We start from the raw sequence: 20,461 nt of genomic DNA, 5'->3' as shown, positions 1-20,461 counted from the left end.
TCTCTGATATTTAATCACTGACCAGTGAGCTTCTGCTATTTGGATCTTTAGTACAAAGCGATCACATACTATTTTCAAACTTAAAAACAATAAAATAAAATAAATTCAGCACTCAGAAACAAAAGAGAAATCACAACGTCTTAGGGAGCATGATTTCAGAGGGAGAAGATCTATCATTCAACTATCAAATACCTGGAAATGTAATGAAACTTGGAAACCTGTAAAGGGTCTCTCATCTTGCATAGAGTATTTTGTATTCTAGCATTTGCAAAGACAAGTAACAACATGTGCAGATTTTGTGGGTGCTCTTTGCAGCAGTTCTGCACACAAAGGACAGCTGAAGATAAACCATGCATGCAGGACTGTGCACATGAGTTGACATCAAAGCTGCAAAAAATCTAGCAATAGATTAAAGAGCTTGAGATGGATCCAAACCAGGAAAGTGGACTATTCACTAAAGCAGCCATTACTTGTATTTGCCTTTATATACCTTAAATAAGCCTACTTGCCTCAATTTTTATCAAAAGTTTGTTTTATGAAAACATGACTTAAAAATCACCTTTGATGGCTGCTAAATATGCTCTCAATTCTCTCTGGAGCCTGGAACCCTCTGCCTGGAAAATAAAAAAAAAAAAAAAAAGAAAAAAAGTATTTAAGTAAAAAGACATTTCAATTATATTATTGCAATCACATTGCAGTTATATTTTATGCCTTAGAATGTACATACACTGTGTCAAATTTAATAAGAGCAATTTCATAAGTTGAATTGAGTTACCTGCTGAATAATGTTACATCCTGTAAGCATATACATGTTCATACAGAAAAGGTGGTCTGCCCAAGATGCTATGTATAGTGTACTCTCTAGGCTAAAATTTGTAGTTTTATCAACCACTTAGACAGGGAAGAATTTCAGTCAAAGAAAGACATGTATATTTCACAGCCATGGTCCAGTTCAAGTCAGCCTGGCCCATGCATTAACCTCAAACACAAAGAAGTATTATTAAGAATGCTGCATATCCTGCACACCCTTTTGAAAACACTCAAAATTGATGGCAGCCTAGACTTGCAAAAAATCCATGCCCCTACATGAATGGCTTACTACTTTTGCAAACATTGAAATATTTTGCAAGCACATAATTCCTAAAAAACAATAACATCAGTTATTTTGTTTAGTTTGGCTACTGCATCTCGCAGTCTGCTGTGAACTTTCAGCTGTTTCATAAGCACATGAATGAATCAATGTGATCTTTCTTATCTTATAGCAACAGACTTTTAAAACCTCAGACTAAACAGAAGAAATCAGGTTGCTTTACTTTATTTCTGACTGTAGCACAACTTGGACTTCACAGTTCCTAGGATTTGCAATAAAATCTGTACTACATGATAATACATACTTTATTGCTAAAAAAAGCTGTTCTTCAGGACACTTTCAGTAGCCTGAAGATTATGGAAACCCTCTGTGCTTATTGGTTCCCAATATCCTTCAAGGTACTTATTTAAGTGCTTGGAAACTACAGGAACATCAGCTTGCAATCACATTTTCTCACATCCAGCTCTACCATATGGAAAAATCAGCTGCAAAATATGAGTGACTGCTTTGGATTTGTTCTCATATTTTTCACATGATAGTTGAACCACCAAACAGTGCGTGTGTGAACACTTCAGGAGACAGTCTCAGATGGTATAAGCAGTCGTAACTCCACTGAACTCCAAGGACTTCTGATGCCAGTGTACACCGTTGGGGCCTGCGTCTGGGGAGAGGAGGGTTAGAGCCTGCGTCTGGGGGCGGTTTGGGGCCTGCTTGTAGAAGTATATAAACTGTGTTCTGGAACCAGCAGGCGCGCTCCTACTCATGGGACGCCCACCACTGCAGTTGCAAGTAAAAATGCTACTTCGCTGAGATCCTTGCCTGTGTTATTGGCTACAGTGTGTTTCTCAAAAGGTGTTAGGGTTTTAAGGTTTCAGGGCTAGGGCACTAGGGTTGGGTTTTCGGATTAGGGTTTTCGGGGTTTAGGGTTAGGATTTTAAGGTTTTTAGGGTTGGGGTTTTAATGGTTAGGGTTTTAAGGGCTTGGGGGATAGCGTATTAGGGTTTTAGTTTTTTTTTTGGGGGGGGGGGGGATTAGTGTTGATAGGGTTTTTAGGGTTAGGGTTTTTGTTTGTTTTTTGGTCAGGTATTTAGGGTTAGGATTTTAAGGTCTTAAATTTTTTTTTAGATTAGGGTCATTATGGTTTTATATGGTTTTAAGGTCTTTAGGGTTAGGGTTTTAGGGTTCTATTTTTTTTTTGTTAGGGTTTTAGGAGTTTTAGGCTTAGGGTTTTAGGGATTTTAACGTTTTTGTTTTGTTTTGTTTTGTTTTGTTTTTAGGGTTTTAGGGTTAGGGTTTTAGGGTTCTTAGGGTTAGGGTTTTACGGTTTTATTATTTTGGTTAGGATTGTAGGGTTAGGGTTTTTAGGACTTTAGGGTTTTTAGGGTTCGGGCTTTAGGCTTTTTTTGTTTGTTTGTTTGTTTGTTTTGTTTGTTTTGTTTGGTTAGCCTTGTAGAGTTAGGGCTTTAAGGCTTTAGTGTTTTTAGGGTTAGGACTTGAGTGTTATTAGGGTTAGGGCTTTTGGGCTTTAGGGTTTTTAGTGTTAGGGGTTAGGGTTAGCTCCGCCGTTAGGGTTAGGGTCAGGGTTATGGTCTCAGTCAGGGTTAAGTTCAGGGTCATTAGGGTAAGGGTCAGGGTAAGCTCAGGTTAGGGTTAGAGTTTAGGGTCAGGGGTTAGGGTTTAGGGTTAGGGTTAGCTCTGCCATTAGGGTTATATGCATATATAGGGTTTTATTCATTTCAGTCTCCTTCTGGGATCTCCTTGTACTCAGAAGCCATGTGAATGTACTGAAATTATCTTCCCAATTCATATTTTCCCAGGCATGAACAACAGTATAACCTCTTGGCTTGTGAAGAAAATTGAAAGTAGATACTCACAGCAACTTTATGATCCTCTGTTAGCCATATGGCAACAATTTTTTGTTATGAAAGGAATTTCTGATGTTTTTGAACCAGTAAACTGCAGCTGGAAGCCTCTCAACTCTGTTAGCTACCCTCACTGTCAGTAAAAGTCCTGTATTTAATCATATGCATGGCATTTTGTCACAAAGAATAACTAGCTTACTCATTATTAACTTGCTTATTAGAATAAATAGCATGTAATGGACACACATTACTCAAACATTATGCTTATAACTGGACTATTGCATAGTTTTACTCCTGGTATCCTAAACCACTGGGAGATCTGTTGTGGTTGGTTAGTGTCAGGAGTCATCAGCAACCACTTCTCTGGAAAATATTTAAGAAAAAGTCAAAGCAGTAAACCACAATGCAAATGTTTTGCCATATGTGCTGTTATAAATTCTGACAACTCATTCAAAAGAATATTTTTTAACACAAATCTCCCTCAGTCTAGCTTATTAATAGGTCACAAAGCTATTGAAACATCTAGGCAGCACAGAGCCACGTGAATTATCCTTCTTTAGCAAATATTGTATGAAATATGATGTTAAAGCACCTGTGGGCAAGGGCCTGCTTCCATTAAATTTGAGAGTAAATCCCTCAATTTCAGTGGTAACAGAATTAGACCCTTCTAGAAAATACCAGAAATACAACTTTGCATTGGAAATTCTTAAATCTGTGAATTCTGCAAAACATGCATCTACACATTTTGCAACTCCCTATTAGTGAAGGTTAATTCACTTTTATCACCTAACACAGTAATCATTATTCACAGAATGAAAATATTGCATTGATGGCTCCACACACTTTGCAAACCATCACATACTGATTAGAAAAAGCACTGTTTTTAAGATTACTGTATAGCTAAATTTTCTCCTTATTGATACACACACTTTCTCCTTTTTGGTCTCTCACATGAAAGCAGCTGGTGGCTCTGAAACTACTGCTCCAGTTGTCTTCATTAAGGCCATCAATTTCATTAATTGAGATGCAGCTTCTTGAAGGGGAATGAAAAATAGGTGTCATTTTGCAGATGCTGTGCTCCTCTGAAATGAAATTTCCCAAGAGAGCACTGATGCTTCCTTTAACATTTCATAATCTGTTTTAGTTATTTTACATAAGGTAGCAAAATGAGTCAGAGTATCATAATATGCAAGAAAACTCAAGGGAGAAATCTCAGTAGCATACGTAATAGCACACCTCTCATAATCTGGTGGTTTGATAACAGCAGACATGTTCTCACCAGATTCCAACTCTAGAAATTGGTGTTCTTAGCTCACCTGGTCAAACTCAACATACAAAATACCACAAGTCTGTCAGGCAATCGTGTTGAACTGTGCATATGAGCAAGTGGGCATACTGACCACCCAAAACAACATCTCACTAGGAAAATTGATAAAGTTCTCTACAGTCACATCTCAAACAACAATTTGGTATTTTGCACTTTGTAGCAGAGGGTCAGTGCTGCTGTCAGATGCCTTTTGCTACTCTCTGGTCTTATTACATGGGCAGTATCTTATGTAGCTGGTAGAAACACATGTTCTCAATGAGGCAAGGAGGCTCAGTGTTTTAGGATTGTCTGTCATCTACAGTCATAGGTCTTAGAGACCTTTTCAGAAGCATTAAGCCTTTTTGGCAATACTGATTTCTGTGTGCATTTATTTTTGGCCTTGTTTCTTTAAAGAATAGTATTTAGATATGCCTTAGCACTGGAATTACGAAAGCCATAACACAGCCACCAGAGACCAGAAGCCTGAAGAGACCTCCAAAAAGTTTTAATGACTAAAATGATAAAACACATGGTTTGTGTCTTACTAGCTTTTGCTTTCTGATGAACCAAAAAAATCATTTCTTCCACCCAGAAACTAAAGGCAGGCCACTATGCCTCCACAAAAGGTGGAATTGGATGACCTATTTGCCAGGCTCATTTATTCACAGCTTTCCAGGCAGACCAGAAGAGTTTGATTTTTCTATCATGTCACATACAGGATGTAAACACAATACATCTTTACTGGAAAGGTCAGCACAGCATGCGCTTGATACCAAAAACAAATGAATCACTCCATTTGAGCAAGAGTCGAAAGCTCTGCGTAATGCTGAGCCTAGAGCATAGGTTACTTACTAACCTGCCCCACACAAATGTAGAAAAGCTAATTATTAATACAGCTCTGAGTCTAATACTGGAATTTAGGGGAAATAATTCATATGAAAGCATTTTCATATGGAAAATATGAAATATTTTCCACCTGGCAAATGCCTTCTATCGTAATGTGCACTTTTTAGCTGCAATGTAAAGCAAGGCTGTTGCTCTGTTTGCAAACAGCTAGGTAGAATTTACATGATAGTCCTTAAGGGACCTCAGAAGTATGAATGCAAAGGACAACTTCATTAAGTGAAGTTTAACAATAAAATAGGCTATTGGGATGCAGCCTTAATTCAGTATGAAGTTCATCAGTATGCTACAATATCCCATTTAACCATTCTCTCTCTTATACTCCCTAGAACTGTCCTCCAAATTTGGACCTTTTTTTTTTTTTTTTTTTTTTCCTTAAAGAAACACATTTCTTCTTTTCTATTTCTACCAGCTGTGAGAGACTTGGGGTTTGAATTATTTGTCTAGCATGTCACTTGTGTGCAAGGTCAGCAAGTGCAGAATCTACAAGTATATGGCTAAAAGTTATCTATACATACAGATTTTCTGAAAACTAGACTTTCTGAATATATATGTAGCCTGTCTATGCCTATAGCTGCATATTCATAACTATATTCACAATTAGCATGTATAAGCTATGTATTAAAAGTTTTAGTAGAAAACTGTTCAGAACTGTTTATTGTGAACTGGGTCATGTTCAGTAAATGCATTACAGTCCAGAGCTCAGCTGTGTGAGCTGTCTCCAGGGTCAGTTATTATAAAGAATTCCCGAAGAAACATTTACCAGTCTGCTTTAAAAAATAGTCACAAATAACTTGATTGTTCAATTTCACATTCTGGGAGAAAACAATTAGCACACTTTCTAAAGCTGCAGAGGCATAGCAGGTTATATCCAGGGGCAATCAAAGGCAGCCCAGCATGACTGCAGTTTAGACTTCAGATTTGGAGCAATCAACAGGCAGAATCAAAAAAGCAAAACATCAGATCAAGCACATTCTCCTTGGAAGTGAGGAATTAGTTGGAAAGGGTCTGCCCTGCTCCTGCTGAGATAATTTTGTAGCGTAAAACAGAGAGCCTCACCTTCCTATGAATCCTGACTGACTGGAAATCAGTGAGCTTGTGATTAAACTGCACAGTGTCTTCTTGTCTTGGAAAAAAATGCCCTCTCAGTAGTAAGATAATTATTAGACATACATTTTAGGATGAAATGACAATCATCAGAGAACATCCTCCCACAGACACCCAAATTATCTGCACATTGTATTGCTTGTATTTGACTTAGTGGTCATTCAGTATGTGAAGTAGACTTTGGCATGGCCCCTCAAAAGATGTCTGTCAGATGAAATCTGTGAATACAGTTTGCAAATACTTCATGGCTTGGAGAAATAAAAGCTCCCGTCCACTAGTCTTGATCACATTTTTATGTGTCTAGCTTACTTTGGAGTATCAGTCAGGAGCAGCATTTGGCATCAACTTTGTTTAGCAAAGGAGCCTCCTAGGGGGAGAGCAGTATCAATCCACTGTATGTTGCACATTAACCAAGAAACCCCTCAAGTTTAGTATGGGACTTTGCAGACAACTAAGGAAACCTGAGTTCCAGCTATGGGGAAAACACTGTCTCACAGTTAAAGTAATTTCAAAGCTTGCACTTTTCCTTTATTGCCTGGATTCTTTCCTCCATCTCAAGCCTATGCACAAGATCCATAAAATGAGGGGCTTGAGGGGAGGACATGAGGTGGATTTAGAGATGTTCAAATAGATTTACGGGATGTCTAATAGCTCCCAAAGGAAAGAAAGTCTTACAAAATAGATTGAATTTCATGTGAAATGTTCTTCATCACAGCCTCCATTTGACTCCAGATTAAAACACCCGTGACAGTGTACTCATGAGGCGGGTGCCTCTCCTCTGTAAGGCAATACCCACCTCTTCAGTGCAATCTGTGGAGTCAGAAGAGCAATTGAAAGATCCTGAAGTTAAAACAGTCAAATCAGGGCCATTAAGGCCATGGATGCCCACAGGGGCCTGATGGGCTGCTGTCTGGGCCCTCCTGACCACACTGCCTGGTTCAACACAAGTTAACTCAAATGGAGACACCTATGTTCAGGTGTCACAATCTGGAAACTGATAAGCCTCCAGGAGCAGAGTTCAGCTGCCAAAATACATGTCTGGTGCTTGAGAGGACCACAGAGGCACATCTGGTGCCTATGCATAATCCATGAATTTCATCTTTGGTGTTTTAGGTCATTAATGTGTTGTAAAAAGTCAGTGGCATGTCTGACGCAAAAAAGAATACTTCCATATATGTTAATTGTTCCACGAAAGAGCTTTAAGTTAATGCCATGCCATAGCTGTCAGGTAAATAAGCACACTTGTGTGAAATGAAGATTTAGCCAGGACACAACTTTTCAACTGTTAACAATTTCACCCAAGGAGCAGCTCTTACTGAGAGGCAACATCAAGTAAAGCAGACGACAGCTTCTGTTCACTCAACAACAACAAAAGGTTCTTGACTTTCACCTAATTCTATAAACAAGCAACAGCAGTACTTGACATTTTATTTTATTTTGAGAACACTTCACAGGCAGCTGCTTACATAGCTGCAACTGGTATATCTCTGTGTGTACATATAAAATACATAATTTATTTAAATACTAAAATATATTTTAATTGCCATCTGTAAAATAAGTCTCTTAACTACATATGGAAAAGCAGTGAGAGGTAAATATGCACAGACATGAAATAGAATATTAATATCTTACAAAAAATGGAGCAAGTGCTGAGTCATTAAAATATAGCAGGGGATAAGGGAATTGCTACTTAACTTCCTGATAAAAAAAGTGTAAGATACAATTGCTTGAACATCAGAATAGAGATATAGAAATTTAAGGCTTGATGATATTTTCACAGCAGAGAATTTTTTCTCTGCAGGAATCTATGCAGGAATTTTTTTATTTTTTTTTTTCCTGAACTTCAGGGTCAATTAAGGGGCTGGGCACATCCACAATTAGCAAGAAAGGTCTAAGCCTTAGGAAAATTCTTGCAGTACACTGAAAATCTGTGTCACATATGAATTTATATAAGGTCCATGAGTTTTGTTTTACAGTGGCAATTTCCTGTTTACAACTTAAGTGGAAGGTGAATAACAATTTTATTCACTGCTAAAAGTCAAAATGTGTCAAATTGCTGGTTTCAGCTGCAGCAGCTTACTGCTTCTGACAGGAAAATCCAGAGGCTTTGCAAGGCCACTGTGCAGTGTTCTCTCCAGACATGGAATGACTCAGTTTCTCCATGGTGATTCATCTGATAATTTAGCTCTGTGCTTCATGTCCAAAAGGCAACCTTATCCAGCTGTATTCAGAAAGAGATGGGAATAGACTGCTGGGGAGCCTTAATGATATTTTCCTACAGAAAGGAAGATTGGATGTATCCTTACACTGAACTGCCTGCTCAGTTTGGTGCATACCCATCATCCTACCTGTTATGCAGGCAAAAATTGTTAAGATCTCAGTTTTTGCATTACCTGCTTCCTGGGTTATGACCACTATGCTCTTTCTCTGCTTTCCCTGAGCTGAACTGGGAGCCCTCATTTATGATCTTTGGAGAGCATCAATAAAAGGATAATTCTATCCATAAGGCCCGTTGACCTCCCAAGTGACACAGGTTAAATAAGGTAGGGAAACAAGAACAGTCCATTTTCACAGCTTTCAACTTACCCAAAGCCTGAATGGCACCAGCTGCTACAAACAACATAGAAAGACACAGATCTGAAGTAACGGTCTTCCACAAAAACAAGTGTAGGTAAGTGAGATGACCAGGAAACAGAGACAAATCACTGCTAAGTGAGACAACAACATTTGAACTTTCTCTCAAACTGCTTCTGTCATAGGAAAACCTGGCTGGGAAGCCACCTGAATGGCCCACACCAGCTATTCTGTGGACCTGAACACAATGATCAATCACCCCAGATGCCTTTTTACTCTTTAGTACCTTGAATTTAATTTTTCTTTTTCTAAAGGCTCTAGAGTTGCAGAGATAATCTTGGAAGCAAGATTGAATGTAAACCAAGAAGAAAAGGAGTACACAGAAGACAGAATTTCTGCAAGGTGTTGATCAATATAAGTGATAAATTTAGATGCACATTGTAATGTTTCAAATCTTTGCTTTCCTAGTCAGTTGTAGATTAAAGCATGGAAGAAACTAAGAAAATTTAAGCAATTTATATCCTTCTTATTTGTGCACGTGGCAGCAGCAGTGCTTTTGCATCATTTTTCCTCCTTGTACTTGAAGAATTGTGCAAAACAGAATTCTCTGAGAACAAGACCAGCAGAACATGGCATACCTGATTAGTTTCTTAAAAGCATGAATGATCTCTCTCATTTGGTATGCCAGTGGACCTAACCTAAACTGCATGTGCCACTCAAAAGAGTTGTAGTATTTCCCTCAGTGCTCACTCCTCCTCATCCAGTTCCTCCTGTAGCCCCAAGTCACATTTGCATCGATTTAATACCTTTCAGTTCCTGTAGAGTCCTTGACTGCTTGTTACTGTCTCTAAGTACATCAAAGGAGAATGAAATAAAAATGAAGGAATGTTAAGATCCTCCTTAGCCCTTGGAAGAAACAAACACTTGAGACATAATTTTGCTGAAAAAAAAAAAAAAAAAAAAGAAAGGTTTTCCTCTTTCATCTCTCTTCATTTTTAATTGACTCAGAATTTTTAGCTAAAAATACATTTCACTGAATTCTCTTTCTTCATGGGGATGCTCCAGCTGCTCCTTTCCCACCCAATAACAGCCTTACAGATGCACCTCATTTCTAGTAACACAGTTCCTAGCTGTGCATACAGCTGTGATATTGAAAACAAGGATAAGAAGCAATATAAGGAAAATCAGAAAGAAAGAAATACCCAGTTGATATCTCAGCATATTTGAAAAGGAGGATGGGAAGAAAAAGGAAAATATGACAACTCTACAGGGCTTCCAAGCTTCTCAGTGTTTTTTTCAGCTCTATTACATCCCATCATCTTCCTGACCTTGAGGAAGGAATCACCCTTGTTAGAGAAACAGATTCTTTACTTCCCATCATCATCATTTTGGGGGAAGAATGGACACATACCCAGCCCAGTTACTCCCCAAACCGCCCTCTCTTTCTCTAGACAGACAGTGAAAAATAATGGCTAAGTCACCATAAGATATGAAAGAGTTAATCAGTGCCCTAGCAAATCAGAGTGCATGATTTGTGTTTATGTGGAAAGGACAGAAATGCATGTGGTACACAGGACTGACTCAGGGTAGGAACTGAAAACCCCAACATGAACAAATTCTTACATCACGTAAAGTGTGTGGAAGTAGTTCTCACCCTTCAGTACCTTTACATATGAGCTCTAAAAGATAGCTCAGGAAGGCTACCGATAACCTCAGTTCACACTTACATGAGATTATTTTCTTGATGGCATTAATGCAGCTCATGGTAGGCATTAATTTGTACTAGAAAGCTGCTATATAATTAATTGCAGTTAATCAACTTGTAGCTGAAAAGTCTGTCCAACAAAGTGAGGAGTAATAGAGGTTAGAATTTAACATTGCATTGGGAGTAGATTATAAACTCTTAAGGGCACCTTTGTTTTCATATGTGTGTTTGTAATTGAACCCTGCTCCCCAGGAGTGATTCATCAGCACTGCCACCGCAGATCTCGTCATCCCTGCACTAACAGGGGGCATAACAACACACAGCAGTCTAAAACTATTCTGCTGTTCATTTCATATAAAACTAGCATTATTATACACCAATGATGAAAACAACCCACAAAATGAAACCAAGGAAATAAATTATTTCATTGTAACAAGGCAACTACAAAGCTATATCACATTGGGTTTGGGTTTTGTTCTCAATTATACTGTTGAAAATGTGCGTACACTTCATTGATCCCAAGGAGTTCTGGCATGACAGCATTGTACGTTATTAGAATACAGTTATTTAATCTAAATGCACATCTTACATATTTGCATGCAATAAATCCAATCATTCTTTTCTATTTGAAAACTATTGAACAAAATCTTACACCAATATGGTTCAGAACATTTTCTTTTACCTCCTGAAACACCTTCTTCAAAATCAAAAGTTAAAATACACTGCATTCTTCTTAAGAGACAATTAAAGAAAGTGAAAAAGTAACTGACCTCTTGTCTTTTGAAATTTTGTACATATTCTTCAAATTGTTCATCTTTTGTTTCATCTGCTTTTCCTAGTTTTTGAAGTACCTATATTGGGAAAAAAAAAAAAAAAAAAGGATTAATGTTAGTGTCACAAAACAAAAATGCTGTTACTTTTAACACTTTTGTTCTTGCTGTTAGGCTTAAATAGTATTTTATTTTTGGAGTGTTGCATTCACTACTGTTTCCAAAGTTTATAAGGGAAACAATTTTGTCAAAAATTAAAAAGGATGACTATAGACAATGAGAAGCAATTTGTGTGCATGGGCAGAAGCATGGTGTGTGTAAATCTACTTCAAAGTATAGAGTTCCTGGGAGGGGCGTGTGTGTGTGTTTTGTTTGTTTGTTTTAATGAAGCAAATTTTCTTTTAGCAGAGACTCCCAGGGTCTCAAAACAAGGAAGAATGAAATAAAATTTGCTGGAAATGCAAGCAAGTTCTCTTCCCATTCAAACAGAGCAAAAAATCAAATTCTTCTACATTTTTCTACTGTTTATGGCTTATTATGTCCAATGATATTAACATTATCTTCATGATTTTCAACACAAAATGAGAATGAAAAAATTTAAGGCTGTATGAGAAATTGGTAGAGCTAATGCTTATTTAAAACTTTTACTGTTTCATATTTGCCTCCTTCCCCCTCCTTCTCTCCCCCTTAGTTAATTCTGAAGTGGATTGTCATACTAGGTAATAAATATACTGCAATATGTCAGCAGAAGGGCTATTCATGTGATAGTAATCTTAAAAGTAATTGGATATTGCTACACTTCACACTCTGTTAACTACAACAAATGCATTCTGTTATTAAATCAAAGCATTATCAGTACATTTTAACATTGAAGACTTACATGTAGGAGCAATTAGGCTTTACCTTTCTTGTCAAACACCCCCAAAAACTTTATAGGATACTGTTAGAGGGATAAAACATATCGGGGAGTGATATTTTGTTTGTTCTCCCAAGGCGAAAAAAACAAACTTTCAATTTTCACAGGAAAAGCAAAAAACAAACACATAAAAAAATCACCTCCTCCCTTCCCTTCTCCCTCCCCTCCATCCCCCCCCCAAAAAAAAAAAAAAAAAAGTAACTGATGCCATGAATAAACACATCAGCAGTCCAAGTATAAAAACATATATAAACACAGTCCCAGTCCTGGCATATTCTGATTCAGACCATTTGCCTCTCAACCCCAACCAGCTTGGAGCCACAAAAACTAGGGTGAACAAAGGGGCAGAGATCACTGCCACAGTGGAAACCAGGAATAAAGATGATCACAAAGGTGATGCAACACTACCCATGTAACTGACATGTGAAACTTCAGGGAAGTTTTGACATATTTACAGCAGAAAGACAGAAAGAATGACATCTGAGAGGGGGGGAAAGAAAAAGAAGAAAAAGAAAAAAAAAAAAAAAAGAAAAAGAAAGGCTTTTCTTGCCTGTAGCTATGTTTTAACTTTTCATTCCCCTGGCTCAGTTGGGCATTCTGGGTTGCATTTAATTCCCAAAGATCTCGTGTCCTCTCATCACTGATCTCTTCATAAAATATTAAAAAAGTATCACAGATGGCTTTACAGAGGAATCATTTAATTTAACATTTCAAATCATCACAGGACTTCACATTGCTCCCTGTCACCAATGAGCCTGCCCCCAGCTGCAGCATGGCTTTGATCTGCACCAGGCTTCTCTCTGAAAATCCAACATTTCCTTTTCAAAGAGCCAGCTGCCAGGTAAGCCTCCTCGCCAAGGCAATTCATTCGAGTTGTGTTCACAGGAACAAGTGCAGGCACATTAATTAGAGTCAGAAAGATCCATAACACAAGTAACAAAACAGGGCAAAAAAAGTTGTCATGAAAAACTCTTTCCTCTTTCCTGAGATATTAATGGCACACATCCATGTCTCCAGATGCATGCTCAGGTTCAGAAGGGAGCAACTCTTATAGCACCTCAACTTTTTTCTTGTTTGTTTTTTAATCCTATCTGCTACTTTTAAATTCTCTTCATGTATTTTTCTTAACTGAGACTAAGAGGCAGTGTTTGAACTTGTCTTCTGTGAATGACAACTCTAATTTTAATTCAGGGTTAAAAACATACAATGACAGCTTCCCAGCCTTCCTAATCCTAACCCAAACCAGAATGTAAATGCTCACTACAGGTGTATCACACATTTGGAACTCAAAGTACTGGCCAGTGGCTTGGTATTAGCTGACGATACTTGTGATCCTTGCCCTCACTGAAGTCCTGTAGCCCATGCAATACACACAGACAACTAGGGCTCACTCGCTGTTTTCCTAAATGCAATCCTAACCCTAACACTAACCCCATGACCCCATAGAGAGACAGCTGAGCAGACTGAAGCTGGAATAAGCCATTCCTCAGAGGTCTCTTTAGCTCCTATCCTTCACCTAGCCACATCAACCACTGAATGAATAGCACAGCCTTTTACAACCAACCCTTTCCTGACTGTAATTATAACTTACCAATAATCAGAGAGGACACAAGACTGAGGGCAAGTCTCAAACTGATCTCTGCTGAAACTTTCAGCACTTATTTGTGCAGTTCTGTCTTAAAGTAGAAGTCAAAAGTCTATAGTTTGTAGTTCAGTTATTATTATGACCCAGATTGGTCACGTATTTATATGTTATCTTTGGACAGAGTGAAGGCTAGATGAAGGCTTATCTACAATACACATGGATTCTTCTAACTCCAAGCTCCCTGTGGACAGGCTGAAATAAATTTCAGACGCATCTTTCATCTTGTTATATGGAGATCTTGCATCAAAATTAGAGTTAGGGTCTAGGTTAGGGCTAGGGCTATGGCTACGAAAAGCAAAGTAGACAGCTCCGGGTTAGTAGTAAATACCCAGCACCCTGAAAAATTAGGATATGGCATGGACCTAACACTTTATTTGTTTCCTACGTGATCACCTCTTTCATCAGCCTACTAGCATTAGGCTTAGATATTGGTCAAGAGAAAGCTGGTTTAAGTGTTCAGGTCACCAGAATGCATCCGATGGTCCTAAAAGGTAAAATGAAGGCTGTGCACAGGAGCAGCAAGTGCCTAACCTCTCTCTGAAGCCTTAGTTCAACCACCCTTCTATACAAGGATTAGATTTAGTAACAGGAATAGCTCAGTTTATTGGTGGCCCTTGAGGACAGGAGAAGGGCGAGTAAATAGTGCTTTACAACAGCACTGAAGTGCTCTACAATGTGCCAAAGAAAGGAGATCTGGACAGTTAAGTAGCTAATATTTTATTTTAGCTCTGTGGTGTCACTTACCCATATTGTGGATTTGGATTCAGGCATTAAGAAAAGGAAAGGCAAATGAAGCAAAGCTATTGCTGAGCATCTCATGGCCCATAGAGCTAGAATACATCCTGGACTCAAAGAGGGCAGGTAGCTAGTATATATATATAATATATAATATCATAATATCATAACATAATTAATGATATGATAATATGACAATATAATAATATAACAATATAATAATATAATAATATATATTCTTAGCATCCCCACACAGAGAAATAATGTTTGGGATTAGGTTTAGGAACATCCATCAATGTGTATGAACAGCCTATACCATTTAAATTTTTATTTAAATTACATAGAAAAAATGATGAAGCAGACATAGAATGTAGAATGCATTCAAGAAACATTCTAAAGTCATGTACTCTGTAGTTTTCTGAAGACAGCAAAAAATATTTGGTGAACATGTTCACCCTACCCAAAAAAAAAAAAAAAAAGGCAAAAAAACTACCCTATATTTCATTTAATTAGCCTAAATCAACTACCAGTATGTGTTCTGTTAAAATAACATTAAAAAAATAATAATCACTTGAAACAGATTTTTTTTTTTTCTGATTTAACTGTGATCTCCAAATGTGATACTGTACAGTCTGCTTAATGCACTGAATTATGCTAAGGATCTAAAACAAATACCAGTATTGAACCAGCTTGCTGCTAAAAATATATAAACTAAATAATTAAGTCCAGTTATTAAGAGAATGAAGTAAAAGCTAAATTTGATCTGATGGTAAACCTCAATTCTGTTGAGTGAATACATGTACAGATAAACTGTCTGTCTGGTAATGCAGTACTGAGATAAATGACAGATTTGACCCAAACACAAAATTTGGGGAAGGACATCAAGCACTGTCTGATATCGTTCATAAATGTCATATTTCCATTTGGGGATGTTGCATTTTCAATAACCATTTTGAAGGACATAAGACTGAGCACTTCCTATTTTAAGTCATTTAAGCACTTTCATTTACCAAAAATAATACATTTCAGATAAGTGTGGATTTTAACTGTTAGGAAGAAAGAGTCAATAATTTGCTTATCTTGAATTAAAATGATCAATTGTACAATGACTATGAAGTTAAGTGTCTGCAATATACCAAAGAAAGGAAATTAATAGAATAGAAACAAAACAAAAGAGATAAGATTGAGTAAGCTTGGTTATATTGAAAACTTATGTCTTGTGGTAAGGATGACAGTGTTATAATAGCGGTTGAGGCAGTGACCAGGATGGGCCTATCCATCTTTCCCTAAAATAGTTTCCCAAACTATGGTAATTCAAGGGAAAAAAAAAAATGATAATAATAAAAAAAAAAAAGAGAGAGAGAGAGAGAGAAAGAAACTGATTCTCCGATCTAAATCACAGGAAACCGCGAGTTGCCTCAGGAGCAGCTCAGCTCCCTGCACATCAGTAGCAGAATGAACAGGAACCACTAGTAGCCTCATCAGACACCCCCACATACATCACCCCCAGTTATACATACATATTCTTAAAGAATAACAAACACAACCAAAATCACTCAAGGCAGGAAGACAGGATTGCTCAGAGAGGAATACCCAGGGCGAAACTTTATCATAAATTCACAAAGACTTAACACATTGAAATCTAACCTACCACAGGAAGCATTAATTAAGGCTATTACAGAGTAATTCCAGGATGAAGAGCAAAACAAACACTTTTGAGAGTCAAAAACCATTGCCATGAAGTCACTACCTTAAATCTTTAGAGAACAGCAAAGTGCTCAGGATCTCAGCAGATGCAAACTCATGCACCTACTACATTGTTCTACAACACTTTTTAAAATAAAACCATTTTTTTCTTCTACAACCTGTAAAAGAAAAACTCAGAATGCAAAAATAATTTATGCAGATTCCCAAAGTAGTTTCAGGACGGTAATTCTGGGCAGAAATTGATTAAAATGAAAACAGACCATTCAGAAGAAACCATATGAGAGTCACCTATGTGTAGATTGTCATAACGATTTCAGCATATGCTCAGAAAGCTGAAAAAAGTATTTGCTCAATATAAAATACAAGATTTGAAAGAAGTGTCTTATGAGGCACATGACAAGAACACTTATCTGAAAAATAAACGAGAAAAAAAAAACAAATACAGTAGGATAAGTTCAAAGTAAGTGTTAATATATTTCAACTTACCCAGCCACAAAATAGTATATGACAAGTCATAAGGAGAAAATATAGAATCATGGAATGGTTTGGGTTGGAAGGGACCTAAAAGATCACCCATTTCCACAAACCCCTGCCACTAGACCAGGTTGCCCAGGGTCCCATCCAGCCTGGCCTTGAACCTCCTGGTTCCTGGGTGTGAGCATCCACAGCTTATCTGGGCAGCCTGTGTCTGTGCCTCATTACCCTTACAGTAAATAATTTCTTCCTAACATCTAATCTAAATCTCCCCTCTTTTAGTTAAAACCATTCCCCCTTGTCCTATCACTATACTCCCTGACAGAGTTCCTTCCCAGCTTTCTTGTAGGCCCCCTTTAGGTACTGGAAGGCTGCTCTAAGGCCTCTCTGTAGACTTCTCTTCTCGAGGCTGAACAACCCCAACTGTCTTGGCCTATCTCCAGCCAATGAGAGGTTCTCCAGCCCCCTAAGCATCCTCATGGGCCTGGACTCACTTCAACAGGTCATGTCCTTCTTATGTTGGGGGCCCCAGAGCTGAACCCCAGCTTACCACAGCCTGACAGGAATTTCAGATGGACCCAAACAGGAAACAAACAGAAAATGAACACACATCTCCAAATTTAAAATGTTAAGACAAAATTTTTTTCACATGATGGGATGATATATAAAGCATTCAATGTCATAAAAATGTTAAAAAAAAAAGTGTCAAATTAAAAAAGCTAAGCACGATCCATGATACCCAGCTGGTATTTGGGAAGTGTAGGAACAAAGTTGAAGAAACCCTGTTTGTTCCAGAAATAAAAGCTAGCTTGGAAGACAACATATCAAAGTATGAAATCTGGAACAGAACTAATGCAAAACATATCCACTGACTCTCACTCGAGTGTTAGAGCAGGGTGTTAAACCCAAGAAACTGAACAAATACTCAAGACCTGCCGAAGCCACATGAGATTCCCACCTCCTCACCATTAGCACATGGGTAGCTGAAGCAAAACCAGAGAGGGAATTAGTACAAGGATGCTCCTCAGTTATTCCCCTGCAAAGGGGGGCAAAGGAAGAATGTGAATTGGATTACAGATATCTGAGTGTTAAACTGATGTACCTAAACATCAGTCCAACTAATGAAAAGTCTTCTCTCCAAAGAGGTCACATTCATATTTAACTACTCAAAATCTCTTGGGGTGGCATTAAAAAAAAAAAGAAAAAAAAATGTATATCTTATTTTATCATGATGTCAAAGTCTGGAGACTTATTCTGCCTCCATTTCACACCAGCAGACACATCAAAAGATGGTCAGAAAAAGAAGACGGGCAGAGATAAGTTTTAAGATTATCACATAATAACATAAAACTATGCACAATGTATTTCACAGGTATTAGATGGAATTTTCTAATTAGCAAATAAATAAATCAAAGATTCCTTAGAAACTTGTTAATTTTTTTTCCAGTCCTATTCTTCATTGTCTATCAGATTTTTTTAAGCAAAATTAGCATTATATACAAGAAATATGAAGTATTGTATTTATTTCTGCAGAAATTAATTTACACAGAATATGAGTTAAAGTCTCAGGGTATCAGTGCAAAGTGATTATTATTATCTGAGCTATGGAAACTGAGTTACAAGGTAGGCATTTCACAAATTAGTTTTTTGTTTGTTTGTTTGTTTTATCTAGCCAGAAACCATACCATATATAACATTATCAGGATTTAGTAAAATAAGGAGATCAGCAACCACACATACCCAGTAAGTATAAATTAACATTTTAGCACTGAGTAAAAATAAAGATTTCTGAATTAACCAAGTATTGCTCAGTTACAATTCTGCTGAGATTTTGGTCTCACTATGGCCCCTGTGTAACAGGCTCCATCACTCCTCTTTTCCAAGAGGTGGACTGAATTTCATACTTTCTGCACTGTACAGCTGTAAATTTTCCAATATCTATGGCTCACCTTTGTAAAACTGCTTTTCCACCCTTGCAATCCAGCAGAAACAACAGCTGAGAGTGACCAATATTTGTGCAAGCCTCAGTTTTTGTTCATATTTACTCAACTTTTGTGATAAAGTCCCTTTGTTATTGAGAGAATATCAAAAGCTCAAAAACCTGTTTTAAACAGAACACTGGGCATTTTACTATGACTAGTACAGAAAACATAGAAAGATGCTACAATAAAGATATTGACTGATAAGCAGTTGCTTCATGTGGTGCTGGTTTATAGCAAAACCAGTCCAGGCATCCCGAGACCTGCTGCTGAACATGGGAGCCAAGCCAGGAAGGGTGATGCTCCAGCCTGTTTTTGAAGTCTCAAGAAGATCCAATGGTAGCAATGATCATTAACAAAACATGCCTGAAGTCATTAAGGAGCAAACAATGACTCTCCAACCTAAAACACAAATGACTTTCCTCATTTATTTAGTTATTTAATTAGAAATAACTGTGGTGGAGATGGCCAATAAATTTACAAGATCTCGGTAAGACAAAGAAGCAAACAGAAGATTTCCAAGACACTCATGCTCTCGTCCTCCTCTGACCACTCTCTTTTTCCTCATCTTGAACACCTGCAGCTTGGATCATTTCCATTACTGATCTTAAGATATTATTAAACTTAGCTCAAGTTTCCAGGTCAACACTAGCTAATCTGTAGTTATCACTCCGTTTTGTTGTGCACACTTTCAGTATTAATGATATAGAAAATTCCTGATCATTCAACAAATTGCAGTCAATCCTCATTGCTACACAATGTATCTTCTATCTCTATTATTGCACTTCCATTTGGTCCCCAGCCTCCGGTTCAGCTCTGATCTTATATTGGCACAATAATCCTTATTTGCCCACCATTTACAGTTGAATTTCATTGCTGAAGTCTGCCACCATAGATTATATACAAGGAGAAAATGTTCAAAGCAAACTTTAATTTGGGAACTTATGTTTAATGGAGGACTGCAAGTTCACAAACACTGCCTTAATATGTCAGAGGTGGTATCTCCTGTACAGGGTCACAAGGAAATAAAATTCATACCTTGGACTGCATTAATGCACAAAATATGTTCCAAGTGATGGAAGATGGTAGCTGCTATGAACCAAGTGCATCCTCTAGGATGCAAGAGCATAAAAACTACTTTACAGGTCAGACTGTGTCTATTTGATCTACCAGCCTCTCCCCAAGAGAAGATGCCAAGGGGAGCTACAAGGCAAGTATGCAGTGGCACTTCTCCAGAACTCCCTCCCAGACTCTAACAAACTGCATTTCAACGATTTCTCAATGTGGCATTGTCATATTTTAAATTCACGATGGATTTTTCTCATTGATGGACAGTCCTGTTATTGCTGAGCTCAGGTGAGGTACTTGCTGTTTCAAGAAGCATGAAGGTTCACTTTTCTCATGGATGCTTTTCTTTTGTTAATTTAATGTCAGCTTTTTTTGCTCGCACTTCGAGTGTTGTAAAATACCACGATGCATGGGAACAGTTATGTAACAAATGAGAAGAGAGCTAAACAATAGTCAGACAAGCATAAAATCCTATGGTAAGATATGTTCTCTTAATCAAAATTGAAAGAGAGAAATGTGCTCTTTCTACACAGTCTAAATGACAAATATGAACATTATGCTATGAGAGATGATTATAATAACCTTTCTTCAAATTACAGAATCTAATTGTACATCATGGC

The 20,461-nt window shown here is 37.6% G+C and overlaps 1 protein-coding gene across 1 annotated transcript in view; it reads right to left on the bottom strand.

The window, feature by feature from the left end:
• The window catches only part of AMPH (amphiphysin), a gene marked incomplete at both ends in the record, with an annotated part of 127,161 nt that overhangs the window by 62,529 nt on the left and 44,171 nt on the right, over positions 1 to 20,461 (bottom strand). The window contains 2 exons of the mRNA XM_084282733.1: positions 560 to 614; positions 11,318 to 11,398. Coding sequence (XP_084138859.1) covers positions 560 to 614; positions 11,318 to 11,398 — 136 coding nt within the window. The remainder of the gene's footprint in view (positions 1 to 559; positions 615 to 11,317; positions 11,399 to 20,461) is intronic.

This window comes from Netta rufina, assembly GCF_964035555.1.
Source record: "Netta rufina genome assembly, chromosome: 2".
Classification (NCBI taxonomy): Eukaryota; Metazoa; Chordata; class Aves; order Anseriformes; family Anatidae; genus Netta; species Netta rufina.
The sequence above is the reverse complement of the archived record's forward strand: the minus strand, read 5'-3'. Positions and strand labels throughout refer to the sequence as shown.